The sequence below is a fragment of the Candoia aspera genome, chromosome 1 (genome assembly GCF_035149785.1).
Source record: "Candoia aspera isolate rCanAsp1 chromosome 1, rCanAsp1.hap2, whole genome shotgun sequence".
NCBI classification, from domain to species: Eukaryota; Metazoa; Chordata; class Lepidosauria; order Squamata; family Boidae; genus Candoia; species Candoia aspera.
Window position 1 is genome coordinate 74,158,021 of NC_086153.1, and position 18,643 is coordinate 74,176,663.

Consider the following 18,643-nt stretch of genomic DNA (forward strand, 5'->3'; position numbering starts at 1 on the left):
GCAGATAGCCTTCAAAATGCAAGCTATGGTTTATCCTTGTGGGAGCTACTTCCCAGGTTCCACTACTAAAATACAAAAATAAAGTACCAGAGTGGCTCTGGAAACCTTTTCCAGAAACGATCTGGGAATGCCAGTCCTTTCTCAGATTATGTTTTTCATATTCTATTTATAGACATGAAATTCCAGGTAGCCTACGTAATTTTCAGAAAGAATCCCTAGATTTCAATAGTTGCTGTTCAAGAAAGATGTTGCTTGGGTTTTAGCTCCGATTATACTTACACTGATTCCAAAGGAAGACGTTAAGTAGACAGAATAGGTGTGGACGACTGTGCTTCATTCAATTCACTACTCCTAAAATAAAAGTGCTCTAGTAGCCCAAAGTAACTGATTTCCTTAAAAGGAAACAGCTCCCAATATATATAACTTTACAGTGCAAGGGAACCTTCGCAGAACATCTGTTTAAACAATGCTTGGATTTTGGCCGAATACCAAGCATACGATCAACCCCAGGCTTAAACAGGCTAAGAAATAGGCATTTTGCCACTTATTGTTTTGTGACTTAAATGTCATTTTTCCAAATATTCACAGTAGTCATGTAAATTTGAAATGCATTTAAGTTTCTGTAACATGTATTTTCTAGGAAGGGGCAAATAAATGAGATTTTGGTGATCAGGACTGGACCTTCTTTCTCTTTAATTATTTTTGTTTAATGTAGCTGGAAAGCTCTTGTGCCATTTTTCCTTTGCAAAATCATCTTTTTAAAAACTATTATGGGCTCCATTAGGGCCACTAAATAGGGCCAACCAGTTTAAAAATGCAAATTCTATGTTGACAATCTAAATATGAAATAAAATCCAAATCAAACAAATTTAGTAAAAACATCTTCACGCTTTTCTTTTCAAGCCCATTTCAATTCAATTCAAGGTACATTGGCTTTTGGGTTAAGTTGGACCATAGGAACAAGATGAAGAGCTTACTTATGTACCAAGCAACGAACTGCAAATACCTCTTTTATCTTGGTTGTCAAGCTGATCCAAAGTTATGAGCATTCAGAGCAACATTACAACTAGAAAGTTTTATTTTCTTCTGCAAAAAAATTAATTACATGGCAAATTCACTGTGGCAAACTGGAAAGTGTCAGAATAAATGGTTTCCTTTCATTAAAGTATGACACAGAAAAGGATAGACTGTCTAGTCAGAAAACACAGATGACAAACGATACTTTTACAAGATTCCTTTGTTTATTGTATAAAAATGTAGAAACATCATTAAACCTTATAATGGGAGGAAAACACTGCTTTCTAAATTTTTATCACATGAGAAATTTGGTAATGCTTACAAAGGGGAAAAAATACCGTTGTGTTTACTATACCATGTATCTGAAAATAGGCTATCCCAATTGTCAGCAATATAGAAACATGGAAGGTATGGTAGAAAATCCAGTGTGTTCATGTATAATGGAGGGCCTAGGTCCTCAACTCCTTGTATGTTTTACATTTTCCCCAGAACACAGTAACTTGGATCCTGAATTGTTCCCCCATTCATACGTGGAATTTCTACCAACAGGCCTCTTAAAATTTGTTCCACCTCATGCTCAAGAGTTCCCTGTTCTCAGGAACAGATTTACAAGGGATGCAGGGCTACATAGAGAAAAGGGAAGCAGGAAAGCCTGTTCTATAAATTTAATTGTATTCTGTTCACAGAAAGGAAGTTAAGGTCTAAGCCAGAGTTGATAATCAAGAAATCTTCTGAATTTGAAGCAAGAGATTAACTAAATACACAAAACAGTATCATAATCTTCTGAAGAACACACATAGGACAGATACATGATTTATAAATACTGGCAACTTCAGTTTTAAACCATATTTCAAATATTTTTCTTATTTACCTTCTCAAGCTTGCTCATCCAAATCTTCTATGAAGTCTGGATTAATTGACTATGCACACTGATTTTACTTACTGCAAAAACTCTTTACAAGTTTTCTGCTTTTGCTTGGCTTAATTTGCAGGGTAATATTAACTTACCTACGGAAAGCCATAATTAAGATATTCAAATAAGTATATGAAAGTACCCAAACATTAATGTACGCTAAGTTTGTTAGCTTCCCCCAGGTTATTTCCCATTCAACTGACTTTATTTTCAGTCATCTGAAATGCAGAATGCTAATTTTAACACCAGAACATTCTGAAGTTTATACATCAGACTTTAACCACTTAGATAAAAGCAACAACAAAACAAAACAGTTATCATATTGAATGTGTATTATGGACTATGGTCCTTTACTGACACCTGGTTTAAGGTGACCTGCAGTATGCCTACAATACTAAAGTACAGAATATAAGAGGTGGCCTTTGTACAAAACCCACCATTTTCATTGGGCAATGAGCTGGTGGGGCATGTTAAATCATTATGCAATAACAGTTTTAGAATACAACATATTCTACTTCAGCTAATCATAAAACGTTTTTGATTTTGAAAGGCTAAGATTTCTAATAAGCAAATCCAGGGCTTTGCTTTGTTCTGATCCTGAAGTTCTTGACCCTTCAGCCTTGTGAGGTTCCAAACATGTTAGGAAAGCCCATCCTCTTGCTCAATTATTTCTGTTTTACTGGAGAACACATCAGCTAACATATGCTTTGGTATCTCAGACCCCCTGACTTTCAGGGTGTAACAGGCATTCTCCACTTTAGCTAAACTCTGTTTCAAGGTATAGAGTTTCTTAGAAACTTCGTAAGGTCCAGTGTTACCAATGAAAGAAAAGCCATCATAAATCTGACACAGGAACTGGCTCAGCTCAAACGGTGTGTCTATATCGCCATTGCCAACGCTATTAATACACATCCGCATCAATTCTCCAGTGAGATCAGCCACTCCCAGAAGGTAATCCACAGGTGTCACTTTTATGTTCCAGGTATTGTTTTGCTTAATGGGAGAATCTGAAGATAGCTAGTAATACAACAGAATACAAAACGGCTTAGAACAGAGAGAAACTGCAATTGGTAAAACATGATTCAGGAAACTAATTCAATAAAAGCATTTCTAGAAAGAAGGTGGCTTTGCTTTGGAACCTTTCAATGGATGGCTTTCCTTGATGGAAGGCTTGCCATTTTCTGAGTTAATTCATCTTTTTTACACTGGACCTAAGTTAAGCCTATTTTGGGTGGCATAATATTAATAGCAGAAATAACTTACTTTCTTTTTACATAGTAAGTCTCCTGTGCCATCAACAATTACACAGCATGAATAATAATCTCTACACTAGTCAAGTACCTTCCTGCCAGCCATACAGGCTTGGAACGGGAGGGGGAACAGCCACACCTGGGGATGGACCTAGTGTAACAGGTCCATCGAGCGATTCTCGATGGACCTATTACACCCACGGACTGATAAAGATCTCTCAGTCATCTGGATTCCATTAGATTTTTATTTTTATTGTATTTATTGTATTTATAAATATTTCCGATTTTAATTTTGTTTTTTACTGTAAACCGCCCAGAGTCCCTCCTTGGGAGGGAGATGGGCAGTGATAAAGTTTGATAAATAAATAAATATGAGTTCAGCAAGAAAAGAATGATTGTAACAACTTTTACAGAAACTCTTCATTCCAATGCCAGAGTCTCTAAATCAAACAGAAGCTACTTATTATATTGTATATGCATGTATATCTTCTATTTCTATTGAATTATTTATATTTTGAAAACAGTAAGTGCTTCGCCACTACTATATATTTATCATCATCCCTGTGTAGTAAACTTCTATATATTATTGTTTGCTCTGACAGTTGAATGAGCTGAACTAAAAATAATCCCATAATCAACAAACACCCAAAAAATCCATCCAGATCCTCAAGATGCACTGATTATCCAAGGATCAACTGAAACAGAGATTGTGGTATCTCGAGAAACTGGTCACTTTGGCAGACACTTAGGTATAGGCAAGACCAGCAATTTGTCAATTTCACAGGCAGGTCACATGAGGCAATGAAGGAGGAGACTAAAGGAGAATGGAAATTTCCATTCTTATCTCTCATCAGAAAAGAGATTAGACATATGCTGTTTATAAGCAGCAAGATCTGATTGACTGGTAATCTCAAATTTGAAGAGCAAAAGACATTTAACTCTTAAGAACAGAAATGAGAAGCTGAGAACTCCTGTCAGGCTCTACAAGAGTGATGCAAGGATGGTTACTCATTCGGAGCAGAGGAAAGGACTAGCAGCTGCTGGTTAGCCTAACACATCCGTGGCTGCTGCTTAGAGGGATGCCTGGTATTAGAGCAAGCTAGAGATTCCACACATGGGCTGAGGCAAGGCAAATGACAATGAGATGGCAGACAAGAACTAGACCGTCCTGTATTTTGAAGCCCAGATAGAGTATCCCTAGTGTAAGTCCCACACGCCTTTTATTTTTTAAAAAAGTTTTATGTCAATTTTGTAAATGAAAAATAATTCCAACCTTCAGACAACAAGAGAAAATTAATTAAATTGAGAAAAAGAAGTTCTTGCATGTCAGTGTCCAATACTACAGGCATCATCCCAAAGGAATCTTTCTTTCCTTCATACTATTTGTCACAGGACCACAATATCAGCTGCACTCCTCATATATTCCCAGTGCTCCTATTCTTTTATGCCTCTGTAGCATTTTGGAGGAAAACAGCCCAAGATTAGGCTAGGAGTAATAGTGACAAAATAAAAAGATGTGTATGATATCAGGAATTCAAAACTTCAGTTTCTCTCCCTAACCTTAAAACAGAAAAGTGAGGCTTTTCCAACCACCTCTGAAACAAGGAGAAAAACAAAACTTGCAGGAAGCTGGACTACAAGGAGACCTTTCATAATCACGTCATTATCTTACTTCCATCCTCTACAGCAATTCTTTAAAATACCCATTTACAAATGATGAATGAAACATGGAACTTGTATGATCAAGATTTATAATACCTTCCTTTCTTCCTCTTTATTATCTTCTGTAAATATCATTTGTCTATTGATCTCCTCTAAGCCAATTAATGACCGGGTTTTGATAAAATATTGAAATGAAACAGCTTCCACGTATTCTTGAAGACCTGGTTGAAATGGAAAAATGTAAACTATATTATTATACTGTAGGGAAGCACAATAAAAATAAGAATTTAAGTAATATTTTATGGATGTCAGCTTTAACCACTTTTTCGTTGATGCAGACTTTTTTAGGTTATGTATATGAGACTATCAGGTTATGTGTATGACAATTTTACTTGTAATGATTGTATTTTAAATCCCTTATTGCAGTGATTCATAGAAAATCACACTATCCAAATGTTTGTTTCTCTCTACCCAAGCTAACATAGTAAAGTATCTTGCAAGTAAAATCAGCATGACCAAAAGATTCTCAAGTACAGTGACCATGAGATTAAGGGGAGAAAAGTAGTAAGAGACCCTATGGAAAAAAGTGGTTAACATAAATTGCTGCATGTCTTTTGAGCACTTGAAAAATTTTAAATGCTGGTCTTCAGTTCTTAGCTTAGGGACTTCAACAACAGTATACCAAAATTCAGTTTATTCAGTTTGCTTTTATAAATACGCATTTAATTATCTGAATCTTAATATTCTGTAGATAGGTGCTCACTGATGGTTGCCCCCCCCCATTTTCCTGAAGATATCATCTGTACATTAAGACACAACTTAAAACGTGAGGGGTTCAGTCATTTGATACTATATAAGTAACATTACAATCATAATTGCATTAAATCCAAAATAGAAAAGCAGGGTATTTGTTTATTTATTTAAAGCATTTATAAGGCTGCCAAAATCAAACCACGTGGCTCTGGGCAGAGTACAACAAAAATGAACATTAACAAAAAAGAACTAACCATGCATCATTAAAAAAAAATAGCCCAATATATAAAACGGCAAATCGAACAGATCAATTTAAAACAATCAAAAAGGGACGCCACTGCCTGGGGAAACGCTTTTTAAGGGCCTGCTAGTTTGGGGCCTGCTGTGTGTCAGGTGGGCGGAGGGGGTAGTTTCAGAGCACAAGAGCAGCCACCGAAAAGGCACGCTTCCTAGGTCCCATAAGATGGCAAGGTTTAAATGAAGGAACATGCCTTCCTTCCGGGAAGTGTGGGGCGAGCCAATATTCTTGAGAGCAGGTCCTGTCCTAACTGCCAGGAAACACACTGAGACAAGGAACTGGTCTCTAATGTTTTATTGCTAGTACATAACAGGAATCCTAACAAACTGAAGAAGCGTGGGAAAAACCCAGACATATAAACCCCGCAGGCTAAGGCGGTCCCGACCTGTGTTTCTTTGAATGGCTGACCAATTCCTCAGTGCTACGCATGCGCTTGACAGCCTGGAGGGGAGCCCCCTGCTCGCCATCCTTACTCATGACAGGTCCTATGCCATGCAGAGCGTTAAAGATAGTAACCAGCACCTTGCATCACATCTGGAGGCTTCCTGGAAGCCAGTGTAGCTCATAAAGTAGTGGTGTCACAACTGCATAATGAGCTGTGCCCATAATTAAAAAAAACAGACCGTCCATATTCTGCACACAGCAGTCCTAGATTACACTGAGGATTATTTAACAGTATCTTCCTCATTATAATAAACATTTGACATTGAATACCTGCCTTTCAGAAGTTCTCCACAAAAAGCAGCTTGGAATGACATTTAAAGTGACCCAAGACCTTGACATAAGGTGTTTTTGCTAAGCAGGTAAAAGGATGTTTAGATATATTGTAGCTTTAATGGAAGGACATCCGTTACTTTCACAAATAATTCCCAAGGTGGAAAAAAAAATCCCTATCCCACTTCACTATTTTATCCAACAACATCTTCCTGCCCTTAGTTTTGGGTTGTTTCCAAGAAAAGAATTACTTAAGAATCTCACTGCTGGGAAGAGAGCAGTCTAAAAGGCTACTTTTGTATAGTTTGCATTCTCTGAGTAAACGTTGGTGACCTAATTAAAAATCCATGATTGCATCTCCCAACCCTTCCTCAGCGAGGAGATGCTGGTTTAGAATGGAAATCCTTTAATGTGTGTTACTTTTATACTGTCCAACAATTTTTTGTTTTCTCTCTCGTATCTTTTTTAATACAAAATTAACATACAAAAAAATACAGAAAGCATGCAGAGTGTGACTTCTGGAATTCTTTCCAATGCCTTTACAGAAGTGGTCATAGGAAGCATCTATATTTGCTTCTGCGTAACAAACCAAAGTGTTACATCTTTGTGTTTGTTTCTGTATGTGCGCACTGGAAAACACTGAGTAGGGGAGCTTAGAATGGAGCAGCTGGCAACGGTCCAATCTGCTGCCCAACTGGGTCTCCCAAAGGGCTCCACCATTCTTTTCTGGAATGTTTTGCTCTGTAACCCCTTGGCCAGATTCAGCTCCTTTTCAAACTCAATCTTTCTTTCGCCAGCTTCTCCCCCACCCCATATTTGGCCCTCTTCTGTTCAGATTTCAGTTATCCTGGTGATGGAACCAGAGACAGAATCTTGGTCCAGATTACAAAATTTCCAACATCACACTGGGTTGGAAAGAACAAGGCAGGGAAAGCAGACTTCTGAAATTTTTTCCATCCCTTAATAGTAGCATTGCTCTGGGTCATGTGACCAGGAGGGGGAGAGTTCCTTAGAAAGAAGCCTGCAGGAGCATTTTGAGCAGGGCCCAACTTTCTGTCCCAAAAGGATACATTGGGGAATTTTTTTCTGGATTTTTTCTTAGTTTCTTAGAAGGACAAGTTATTTTTGCCACAAATTCTACTGAAGTATAACACAAAAAGTATTCCTCTTGATTAGGAAAGCATTATTTTTTTAGTTTTCTTTTCCTACAAAAGTAATCACCACTTGATTTTATTGGTAAGCGCAAATTATTTGGTAACGTGAATCTCATCTACAAGCTACCTAGAAGAGGTACATTATAAAATGTACATCTATAACATTAGTGAAGATTTACTCATCAAATCCATCTACTTTAGGAAAGGCAAAGAAGTCAATGACAAAGACACTCAATCATGTTACCACGCCTGGTCTATTCACAGGAATGTAAGCAACTTGTATCATTCTTTTTAAAAAAAGATAGACTCACCTGCCATATGTTTATCACAGTCACCACAAAATCCTCAAAAGATTACAACTGCACATAATTCAAATTTCTTCTCTATTCTCTGATCTTAATCCAGTCTGGGTTATCTGTCATTCTGCTGTCAAATAGCATACCCCTCCTTAATCTCTTTGTGATGTAATAGTGCTTATTTTCAAAAGCCACCCACCTTTTTCTCTTCTATCGTAATATATCCTTGTACAAACCTCTACTTCTTCAGCTCCACAACAGACCTTTCAAAGGTTTTCTTCCCTTTTTCCTTTTCTGCTCATATGCTTAGAGCTGCTTCCCAAAGCACCGGTGTGACACTTCTCTTACAAGTAGTCCTTGCTTAACAGTCACAAGTGGGACCAAAATTTTATACTTTTGTATTATACTTCAGTAGAAAAGGAGCTGAATCTGGCCAGGGGCTGCTAAGCAAAGCGGTCATTAAGTGAATCTGACCTGATTTTACGACCTTTTTTGTAGCGGTCATTAAGCGAATCACTGAAGAACCAATTTGGTCTAGTAGTTAAGGTGCTGGGCTAGAAACCAGGAGACTGAGAGTTCTAGTCCCAGCCTTAGGCATGAAAGCCAGCTGGGTGACCTTAGGCCAGTCACTCTCTCTCAGCCCAGCTCACCTCTCAAGGTTGCAGGGAAAATAGGAGGAGGAAGAAGTATTAGGTATGTTAGCCGCCTTGAGTTATTTATAAAAATAATTAAGGCGGGATAAACAAACAAACCACATGGTCATTAAGTGAATCACGCAGTTTCCCATTGATTTCGCTTGCCAGAAGCCAGCCAAGAAGGCCGAAAATGGTGATCACGTGACCACAGGATGCTGCGACTGTCATAAATGCGAACCAGTTGCCAAGCACCCAAATTGTGAACATGTGAACATGTGACCACGGGGACACTGCAACAATTATAAGTGTGAGAACTGGTCATAAGTTGTTTTTTCAACACCTTTGTAAGTCTGAACCATCACTAAACAAATGGTTATTAAGTGAGGACTACCTGTATATCTGCTTTCAAACTGTGGTTCTGAAGAAGAACCTTAAGAGTCCCTTGGACTGCAAGGAGGTCAAATCAGTCAATCCTACAGGAAATCAACCCTGACTGTTCATTGGAAGGACAGATGCTGAAGCTGAACCTCAAATAGTTTGGCGATCTAATGCAAAGAGAGGACTCACTGGAAAAAACCCTGATGCCAGGAAAGACTGAAGGCAAAAGGAGAAGGGGACAGCAGAGGATGAAATGGTTAGACAGCATCATCAATGCAATGAACACGAATTTGAATAAACTCCAGGAGACAGTGGAGGACAGGAAGGCCTGGTGTCCTACGGTCCATGGGCTCACGAAAAGTCGGACACGACTTAATGACTGAACAACAACAACAACAACCTGTATATCATTCAAGATTCCATCAACACCTATTTTTCACGAAACCTTGATAAAATCCTGTTTAATGTCCTTCTATAACTCAAACACACATATTAATTTCCTGCTCAATTATTTCTGCAAGTTCCCTCTCATTTTTCCTGTGTCAAATTTTAGACTATGTTTTTCTTGTACTTTGTAGTACATAGTAATGGTGCTATATGGACTATGGAAGACTTATATAAGGCTATATGGGTAAAATCATATGCATACTACAGAATAGAAGTTCTATTGAACTTGGTAGGATTTACTTCCAACTAAACAAGCACAGAATAAGCAAAAGCAGAATTCAACTCACAGAATAGTCATCACATGTTTATTCATATATGTTTCATGATAGAGGCTCATTACATTAAGGAAGAGTTGGCTATCTTATGTAATGTAAAGCACTGAATTGAACTATATGGGAATTCCCTTTGTTGAATAAAATTTCCTTTTCAATCAGTGTTAACTATTAGAATAACGAAAGTAAGTAGTGTACAAAAGAAGTCTTGTGTTTTCCTACCACTATTTCAGTTTTAAAGGCAAATTATTCATATATTCCAAAGGATATGTATCCTTTACATAGTAGGAAAAGATCTTTTATTGCAGACCTACTTCAAAAGTAACCACAAAAAGGTAACAATAACAACGTGCAAAAGTTGGTCTGCCTTTGTTTTTTAACTAGTTATTTCAGTATATTTTTGTTTGCTTGTTTAATTGTCCCTTGGGACAATCTGTATTTTAAGAAATGTGTAGAGAACAGCCATCATTTTTGTTATTGTTCAATTATTAGTACTATACTCAGCATTTGAGCTCATACGAGTATCCTTAGGGGAAATGTTCTGCATGCCATTAGCACTAGTCTTAATGAGGGAAAATGTGGAACTTCTTTAGTGCTTTGCCAGAATTATTTTATCTTTAAGTCAAAGAACAGTGGCTTGGAGTAACCCCAAAAAAAGCATTTTGTAACTACCAAAGCCAAACAATATTCCCAGGAATCATATTTATGGCACTTCTATTTATAGATACATGATTATTACACTAAACATTTGCACATCCTTGTTAGATTTATTTTTGTTACAGTCACTACTATAACTACATTAAAAAAAACAGATTACCCAATTATTTAATCTTTATTGTTACTCTATTTTCTGATAAAGTCTAAATAAAATAAAGCCATTAAATACAACCAATTTAGTTCGGATGTACGAAGTAAGACCTTCAATTACTTTTTCTCAGCAGGTCAGCAAAATTTTATAACGTCTTGTTGATTCTGGAAAGTTTGACTGTCGTACCCTAAAATAGGTACCATACTGTACAAAATATCTGAAGTACAACATGATCTTGCTGTGCTCACTGACCATTAAAAGTTTAGATGCTATTCGTTAAAAGTTGGCCCTAAAACCTCTGAAATCAAACCTTTAAATGCTTACTTTCCAAAAAGCTGCAGCTGTTGCTTGCAAAGAATACAAAATAGAACCTATTTCATGCCTCAGATGGCCCTCAAAATAATTTCAGCAATGAAATGGATAGTTTGAATATTGTGCTCCTTGAGCTATTTCAAAGGAAGGAGGCTGGCTCCTGAGAAAAACATTCTAGGAAATCTAAAAACAAAAGGACAAGATGATTTTGAGATACACATCTTGGATTTCTTTGAACTTTATAAAATATTTATGCCTGTTTAAGGGCACCACAGTGTAAGCATGCACAGGTACTTCTGTATGTAGACCGGGCTGCAAACATCCAGAGAACCATTAGATGGCATACAGGAAATTGTTATTCTTTGCTGTTATCTAGTGATCTTCTGGATTTCTGAAAACGACACTATGTGAGATGGAAAAAAATAAAACCAAGTATTTTAAAATACTTGCTAAAGATATGAAAATGGTGAGCGTTTGTCCATACAGGAACCAGGAGTCAAGCCCAACCCAACAGCAACTAAATATTAAAACACTAACTTATTGTAATGTTACAACAAATGAATGCTTAAACCAATAAAAGCCTGTATCTCATTAATACTTTTTACACAATGTAACGGCAGACACTGGTCTTTTTCTGACCCTGTCAAACATTGTGGGCGACTAATCTTTAGATGTCTCTATCAGTTCTGAATGAGATCCTTTGACCTTGTCTACTAATATAATTGATTCTCAATGTTCTCTTTGTCTTTTCCAAATAACTAAAATACCTGAAAGATAAAGGACAGTAACTAGAGCACCACCAGGACACATCATCTTTCTCAGAAGAGGATCAAGGTAATGAACCTGGCAATTCAAACCCTGAGGAACTAAACACCATACCAGCACTGAAAGACCAAATGTGGGCATTTCCATTCCAAAAACCAAAACAGACCACTGACCTGAAATTGGAAACACCTGCAGAAACAAAGGAGAAAGCCGGAAGCTAGCAAAGCAACAGCCACTTGCAAGGAAGGGATCTTGACAACAGCTGAAACTTCACAGATATGGATCCTAGCAAATTAAGGCTGCTTAGCTTCAGCTGCATCTAGATGCAGAAGACACTGGTATTTAAGACTGCCTCAAAAAGCAGATTCCTGGTTGGAGGAACTTTGATGATAATCATATTGTGCGACTGTCTATCTCATGCTGGTCTAAGTGAAGCCTTTGATCCCTGGGCTGGACCCCTTGAATTTTCACATGCTGTCTGACTTGTTGCAACTCTGATTAAAAGCTGTGGACTAATTTATAGTTTTATGTCCAAGTATGATAGTAAGCAGACTATTCATTGGGAAGTAGCTGTAAAGGGCCTCACCGGGCTATGAAAAGCACAGGCAGAAAACCAGTAAGGTATGTTAGGACCTGGTACTACAACCTATTTAACTGAAATATTATGAGTAGCAGCAAAACAAGTTCCTTTCAGTTACGTAGTCCTAAATGTTAAAGCACAAACTTCAATTTTAAATGTCTGTATAATCCTCCTCTATCTGTTTCATCTTAAAATAACAGTATTTTTAAGTCTCATCTTCCAAGTCCTACTATATTTCTTGCTTTGTGGCTTCTACCTCACAGGCCTGTAACAATCTTTCCCTAGTAATCTGTTTTATTTTTTTAAAAATTAAGACACATCAAAATTCATCTACTTATTCCTTTTTGTTCATGGTCTTCCTTAGCTACTTCCAGTTGACATCTGGCAAGTTATTTCTCTTTTCTCCCCCTCTCTCTCATGAGCCCTGTTTTACTAGACTTCAAGTCTGCAGCAAGAGCCTTGTATCCTGTATGATGCACAGTGGTAAGTGTATACACACAGAATTATGCAACACTGCAGGAATCTGCACTCTACCTATAAGCTGTTTGGAGTAGAAATCAATTATGTCCCTAGACTCCTGGGAATTCATTCCTCAGTATCAACTTACTTGATCTAGTTGTGATTAAAATTTGTAGATAAAACCTCTTACACTGGAGCTCAAGCTACAGATGAAACACCAAATACGGAGGTACCAATAGTAACTTCTTGCCACGTTTCTTGAATCACTGTCAGTTTCTGTGATACTGCCTCGTGGTCTGAAAAACTGCTTAACAATGTGACTTTTTAACCTCTGCCTACAAACCCTTGGATTTGTTGTAAGCACTCTATTGCTTTCCAAAAGAAGCAAATATCAGACCCACTTAGTTCTGGTAGTTTGGATAATTAGTACCCTATTATGCATTCCCAAATTTATTTTTCTAAGAGTTTCTGTGAAATGCCATGATTTTGCTCAGTGTGAAATTAAGATCATGTTGTTAGTTTGAGACCAATACAGAGGTGATATTTCCCTATTTCTGAATCTATGAATTATTCTAATACAGCTATTCATCAAATCCTATACAAGTATTTGAAGAAGCACTTTGTAAAGATTCCAAATATTAAAATAATTGCATTCTTTCTTACTGAAGCATTCACACAGATTAATTTGGGAAAACTGCCCTTCTACTCCTGAAGATGAACTAATTGAATGCCCTAGAATTTTGTTATAAAGTACTAGTATTTAATAGTATCACTAAGTTAGTAAGAGACACTGTGAGAAGCTATATATTGACAGCACCTAACTATACCATTTTCCACCAAATATAAAAGTAGCAGTCCTGGTACTTGAGACTTGACTATGGTGACCTGCTGGATTTTTTTAATATTGACTGAACCCATTTCCAATCTAGGTCATTTACAAAATTAAAAATATAAAGCAAGCTGAAATAATTGCTATGTGATTAATAATTATGTACAGACCCAAGGTCTGGTTTTTATTTGTGAGAAGTCCTCATTTGTAGCAGCGAACACGTGAGTACTGCTGAACCACCTTCATGTTTATATATTTCTTTTTATAAGCACACTTGCTCTCCTTGATCAAATAAATCCACTTGTGGAAGCTGTAAAATTATTAAACCATGTAGTGTTCTTCTGCAGCTTCTCCCACACAGAGAGCTTCAAGGCATATCAACCATGGTATCCTTTGGACCGCCTTTGGGAACTAGGAGTAGAAAGCACTGTTTTGCAGTGGTTCTCCTTCTTTCTCCATGGCTGGTTCCAGTCAATGTTGGGGCAGGGGAGAGGTCAAGCCCTAGGCCCAAGCAATGAGGGGTGCCCCAAGGCTCCGATCTCTCACCACTCCTCTTTAACATCTACATGAAACCCCTGGGTGAGGTTGTTCAACTGCACACGGTACAGTATCATTAGTATGCTGATGGTACCCAGTTACCTATCTCCACCAGAGGTTGCATTGTTCTAGTGCTGGCCCAGTTGCTGGAAGCTGTGAGGCTCTGGATGGGGTGAAACTGGCTCCAATTCAACCCTAGCAAGATGGGGTGGGTTTGGGTTTCTAGTTTCTTTCCAGGTACAATGCGAGGTTCTGGTTATTACCTTTAAAGCCCGACATGGCACCAGGCCACGTTATTTGAGGGACCAGCTCTCCCTGAGGGTATCTGCCCATTCCATCAGGCTGGATAGGGTGGGCATGCTCCAGGTTGCATCCTTAAATCTGGTGGGACTCAGGAAGGATACCTTTTCCATAACAGCCCCTACCGTGTGGAACACCTTCCCCGGGATCCTGCAAGCCCCCACACTTTTAGCTTTCCAGAAAGCCATAAAGGGTTGGCTTTTCCCCCAGGAACTGGGATAGGGTATGGTTGGAGCCCAAGGATTGCATTGTTTGTTGGACTGGAGATTGTAGGTCAGATGCCTGGTTTTATTGTTTTTGGTTTTTTATTACTGTTGTGGTTTTTATTATTGTTGTGAGCTGCCCAGAGATGTGTTTTATGAGATGGGCAGTCATGTAAGTCTTTTAAATAATTAAATAAATATTCTGTTTTTTTGCAGCTCTTTGACTTTACAACGTAAGTACCAGCAGAAATTAAGTTATTAATGTAACCCAATAATTAGCTAGCACAGAACAATTCCAGCTGATTTCTGTACAATTATGTAATTCTGTATAATGCAAAGTCTCTTCCTAGTTCAATATAATAAACTCCTATATCCAAATATTTTAATAGAATCAAAACAAACATTATCCCTGGGTAACAGAATCAAAAGTTGTCATCAATATGTTACCCAATATAATAAAATCAGGACTGATGAAATATCTAGAATTACCCCTCTTGCAAGTTTTGTTTACTTTTTTTATTTCTCATACATACCTGGAGAAATAGCTCTGTGGTATTGATACATATCCTCTCCTATTAGTTCTTGTGCTACTTGTTTTATCTTCTGTCTCACAAGATCTAATTTGACTTCAGATTCTGTTAGTATTTCTTCTACACTGGAAGCACTGTGATCACAGAATACAATCAAATTAAAACATGACCATTGTTAAAACTTCAGTAAAGAAGCAATAAGATACAGGCTATACACAGGCCATTCTGTGTTTAAACTATTTCACTTTAAAAGCATCACATTCATCCTTTTCAAGGATGAATAATAAGCAACCTGAACTTCAAAGCATCTGTCTCTAATAAACCATGTCTTTCTAATGAAGAATTAGACCACTTGGCAAACATGCTTGGGATTAACAGAGAGTAGCTATCATTTACTGTATAAACTTCAGCTACTATTTTCTATTACTGCCACAGTAATTCAGTGGATGAAAGCTGCTTCTAAATAATGTTACACATATGAGTTTGAAAATAGATCTACTAGTTATTCTGAATATTAATAAAAATAAAAATAGCATTATCTTGAAAATGCAGTTTTGATTTATAAGTTAGCTCATATAAGTTATAATAATGGGAAAGGGAATTAACATCATTCCCTCTTTTTCCAAAATCAGAGATAACATATCCCAAGAGCACCATCCATATACAAGAATGAAATTATGTGGGAATCCTAAGGTTTGCATAAATTTTAATTTTCTTTAGAAAAAACAATCCATTAGTATGTTTAGTAGAATACTGACCACTGTTGGGGAAGGGATGAAACCCTCATTCAAAAATAAAGTCAAGGAATAAAATGTTGGCCTCCTGTATGTCTGAATATATAGAGAAGAAAGTTTCTTCCCTCCATCCCTAACTCTTTGTTTTATGTTAAGTACTACAGGATTCTTTTGCTTTTACATATCTGACCAAAGCAAAAGATATATATTAGGAAAGTTGAAAGACAAACATAAATACCCACCTGGTAATTCTATGCAGTAAGAATATGGTCCTTTTACTTTCAATAGTTATGTCACGACTAAGTTTCACAAGCCTCTCATATTTATCATGTCTTGTATCAAGTTCTAGCTGAAACGCTGAAAAAGAATGCAGGTAAGCATAAAGGAACATTATTAGAAATACAGATATGAAGGTGCAAGCTCTACAGAATATACACCTGTTCATAAGCAGACTTCATGTGTTCTGAGAAACCCACAAGGCTACTAAAATAAATTCTAACCCTTTATTTAAATACAATTTTACTGTTTAAAATGTTACGTTTGCTAAATAGTTTAATAAACTTCATTCATTTTGCAAAAATTCTGACAGTTAAACAATCATATCCAGTTCATCCACGTTTCAAACACATGGAGAAAAGAAGCAGTGCAATTCCCCACTTTTATGGAAGTAATCACTTACAATATGAAGAAGTCAATACACAGAGGCCATCTGGAACCATGTCTGCAAACACAGTACCATATTATAGAAATGGTGCAGAATGTTTCTACCATAGCTTAAGAGAAATTGCATGGAGAAAAAGTAGTCAGTTCACATATGTGAGCCACACTTCAGGCTTCTAAAATTACTTACTCTTGAAGGATGTCATCACAGATGAAGAAAGGTTAATGCTGTCTTTTTCTTCCTTCCTATGACCATGCGGAAAACTGTCATGTTTCCTTTTTCTGAAGCCACCTGTTTATGCAAGATTGGAAAAAAAAAGTATCACATTGTAATATATTTCTCAAAAAACCAAATGTTCACAACTTTTCATGCCCAAAAATTGTGTTCTCTGTATCATGGGCATTTGAGACACTAGAAAATTGTCCACAATTCCATTCATTGTTTTGCACAGAAAACTGGATTCAGCCTACTGATCTGGAAATGGTAGGTTTCATGGTATTTTTAAGATAAGAGCTAACTGCCAAACAAGGCAATGGTACTTCATATATAACAGATATAGCTTATCACGCATTGATTTTGGTTGTTTCAAAAGGTCAGCTAATCGTTTTTAAATTTATTAAACTCATTTGACTGAAGCAGCATAAAAGTAATGTAATATTAATTGAATTTAATGTTTTTCCCCACTTTTATGGGCAACGTGTGCTCCTCTCCAGATATTATTTAACTTCTATCCATTCTAAGTGAAATGGCCATTAGAATGAGGTTAAAATCTGCTTTCTGGAGATTTGCCCAAACTTGCTCTATGCTTCATATGTAAATGAAAAGCAGCAAAGGCAACGCTCCCCTCCGACAAGTGAACCCCTAGACCGAACATATAAATAGGAGTGATGTTGCACATGGTGGGTTTCTGCCTCTTCCATTACATGATGTGTTTCATCATCATATTTGTTACAGGCACAAGAGCTCCCCACCAAAAGAGCAACCTTTGGAAATTTGGTTGTGTGCATTTTTAAGGTGGTCAAGCTTTTTTCTTGTTGTTTTTACTGCTGCTCCTTAACAACCGTTTGGGGATGAAACACGACAAGGAACAAACATTAGGAGGAACAAGAGTAGGATTACAGAAGCCGAGAAAATGCAGCAATGTGAAATGAAGAACCGAGGTTAAAATAAAGGGCCTGGGAACCTATAAATAAAGGGCCTGGGAAAGGCAGCAGGCGGGGAAAGGGGCCTCTGGCCTTCTCCGCACTTTGGCCCTTAGACGAGGGCCTCTCCCTTCCCCGAGTCCCACCGCCACCTTCTTTGCCGCTCATCTTATCCGCGCGGTCGCAGGAGACAGCAGCTCCAGCTCTGCCAGATCCGAATTCTGCGACCGGGACGCGCAACGCCGTCTGGAGCTCAGCACCGATTCAGCGACGTTGCTCCTTCAGTCCAATTTGATCTCCGCACCTCTCAGGACCTCGACCTTCCTCCCCCCGCCCACGCAAGATTCTCGGGGTGTCCATTGAAATCCCTGACAGCAGCATTTAATTTTGAGAAGCCCGGCCTCGCTGGGACTAACACTTCCACTCCGCCAAGGCAGAAAAAGAGCTAGGCTTTTTATCAGCCCGTACTGAAGTATTTTGGCGGGCAGGAGAATTCATTCATTTCCCGAATCAGGCATTAGTGTGTAAGGTATACACTATCCTGTTTGCTGTGGTGCTTCTTTAAGGCCTACAATCGAGCAAGACCTTATGGGAAACGTAGTTTTTCTTCGCGTGAAGCGTATACAGTAAATACAAGAACAGGATTGGAAGGAATGAGAGCTGGAAACATGATTGGAGCCTGAAACACTTACAAATTTCAGATATGCAGATTATGACACTTTGTTAAACAAAAGTAAAGACGGTTTTCATTATGAAAATAAAAATGGAAAGTGAAAGATCTAGATTAAAGTTAAATATTTAGAAGATAGGTTTGTTTTCTTGGTTTCTAAAACAGATGAACGGTGTGCTGGAGAAGCAAAATTAAGAGTAAGGAGGAAGACAGTAATGAATTTAGACAAGATCATGAAGAATAGACTATTTCTATGACAAAGAAGATTAACTATTTAAAACAAAATGGTCTTTCTAATGGTAATGTACACTATTAAAACTAAAC

At 37.6% G+C, this 18,643-nt stretch overlaps 1 protein-coding gene across 1 annotated transcript; it reads right to left on the minus strand.

Annotated features, from left to right (window-relative positions):
• Positions 1 to 1,219: 1,219 nt before the first annotated feature.
• On the minus strand, positions 1,220 to 17,944 carry TSNAX (translin associated factor X). The gene is made up of 6 exons (XM_063306871.1): positions 17,802 to 17,944; positions 16,697 to 16,798; positions 16,089 to 16,203; positions 15,116 to 15,246; positions 4,939 to 5,063; positions 1,220 to 2,947 (listed from the first exon to the last, which is right to left on the minus strand). Exons 1-6 carry the CDS (start codon positions 17,815 to 17,817, stop codon positions 2,570 to 2,572), a joined length of 867 nt encoding a protein of 288 aa, XP_063162941.1. The 5' UTR covers positions 17,818 to 17,944; the 3' UTR covers positions 1,220 to 2,569.
• Between the last annotated feature and the right edge of the window lie 699 nt (positions 17,945 to 18,643).

Excerpts from the sequence above, each read along its gene's own strand:
- TSNAX (XM_063306871.1), bottom strand. Across the intron at positions 15,247-16,088 it reads TTACTGCATAGAATTACCAG|TGCTTCCAGTGTAGAAGAAA; the intron begins GTGGGTATTTAT and ends CTGTGATCACAG. Across the intron at positions 5,064-15,115 it reads CCACAGAGCTATTTCTCCAG|GTCTTCAAGAATACGTGGAA; the intron begins GTATGTATGAGA and ends CATTTCAACCAG.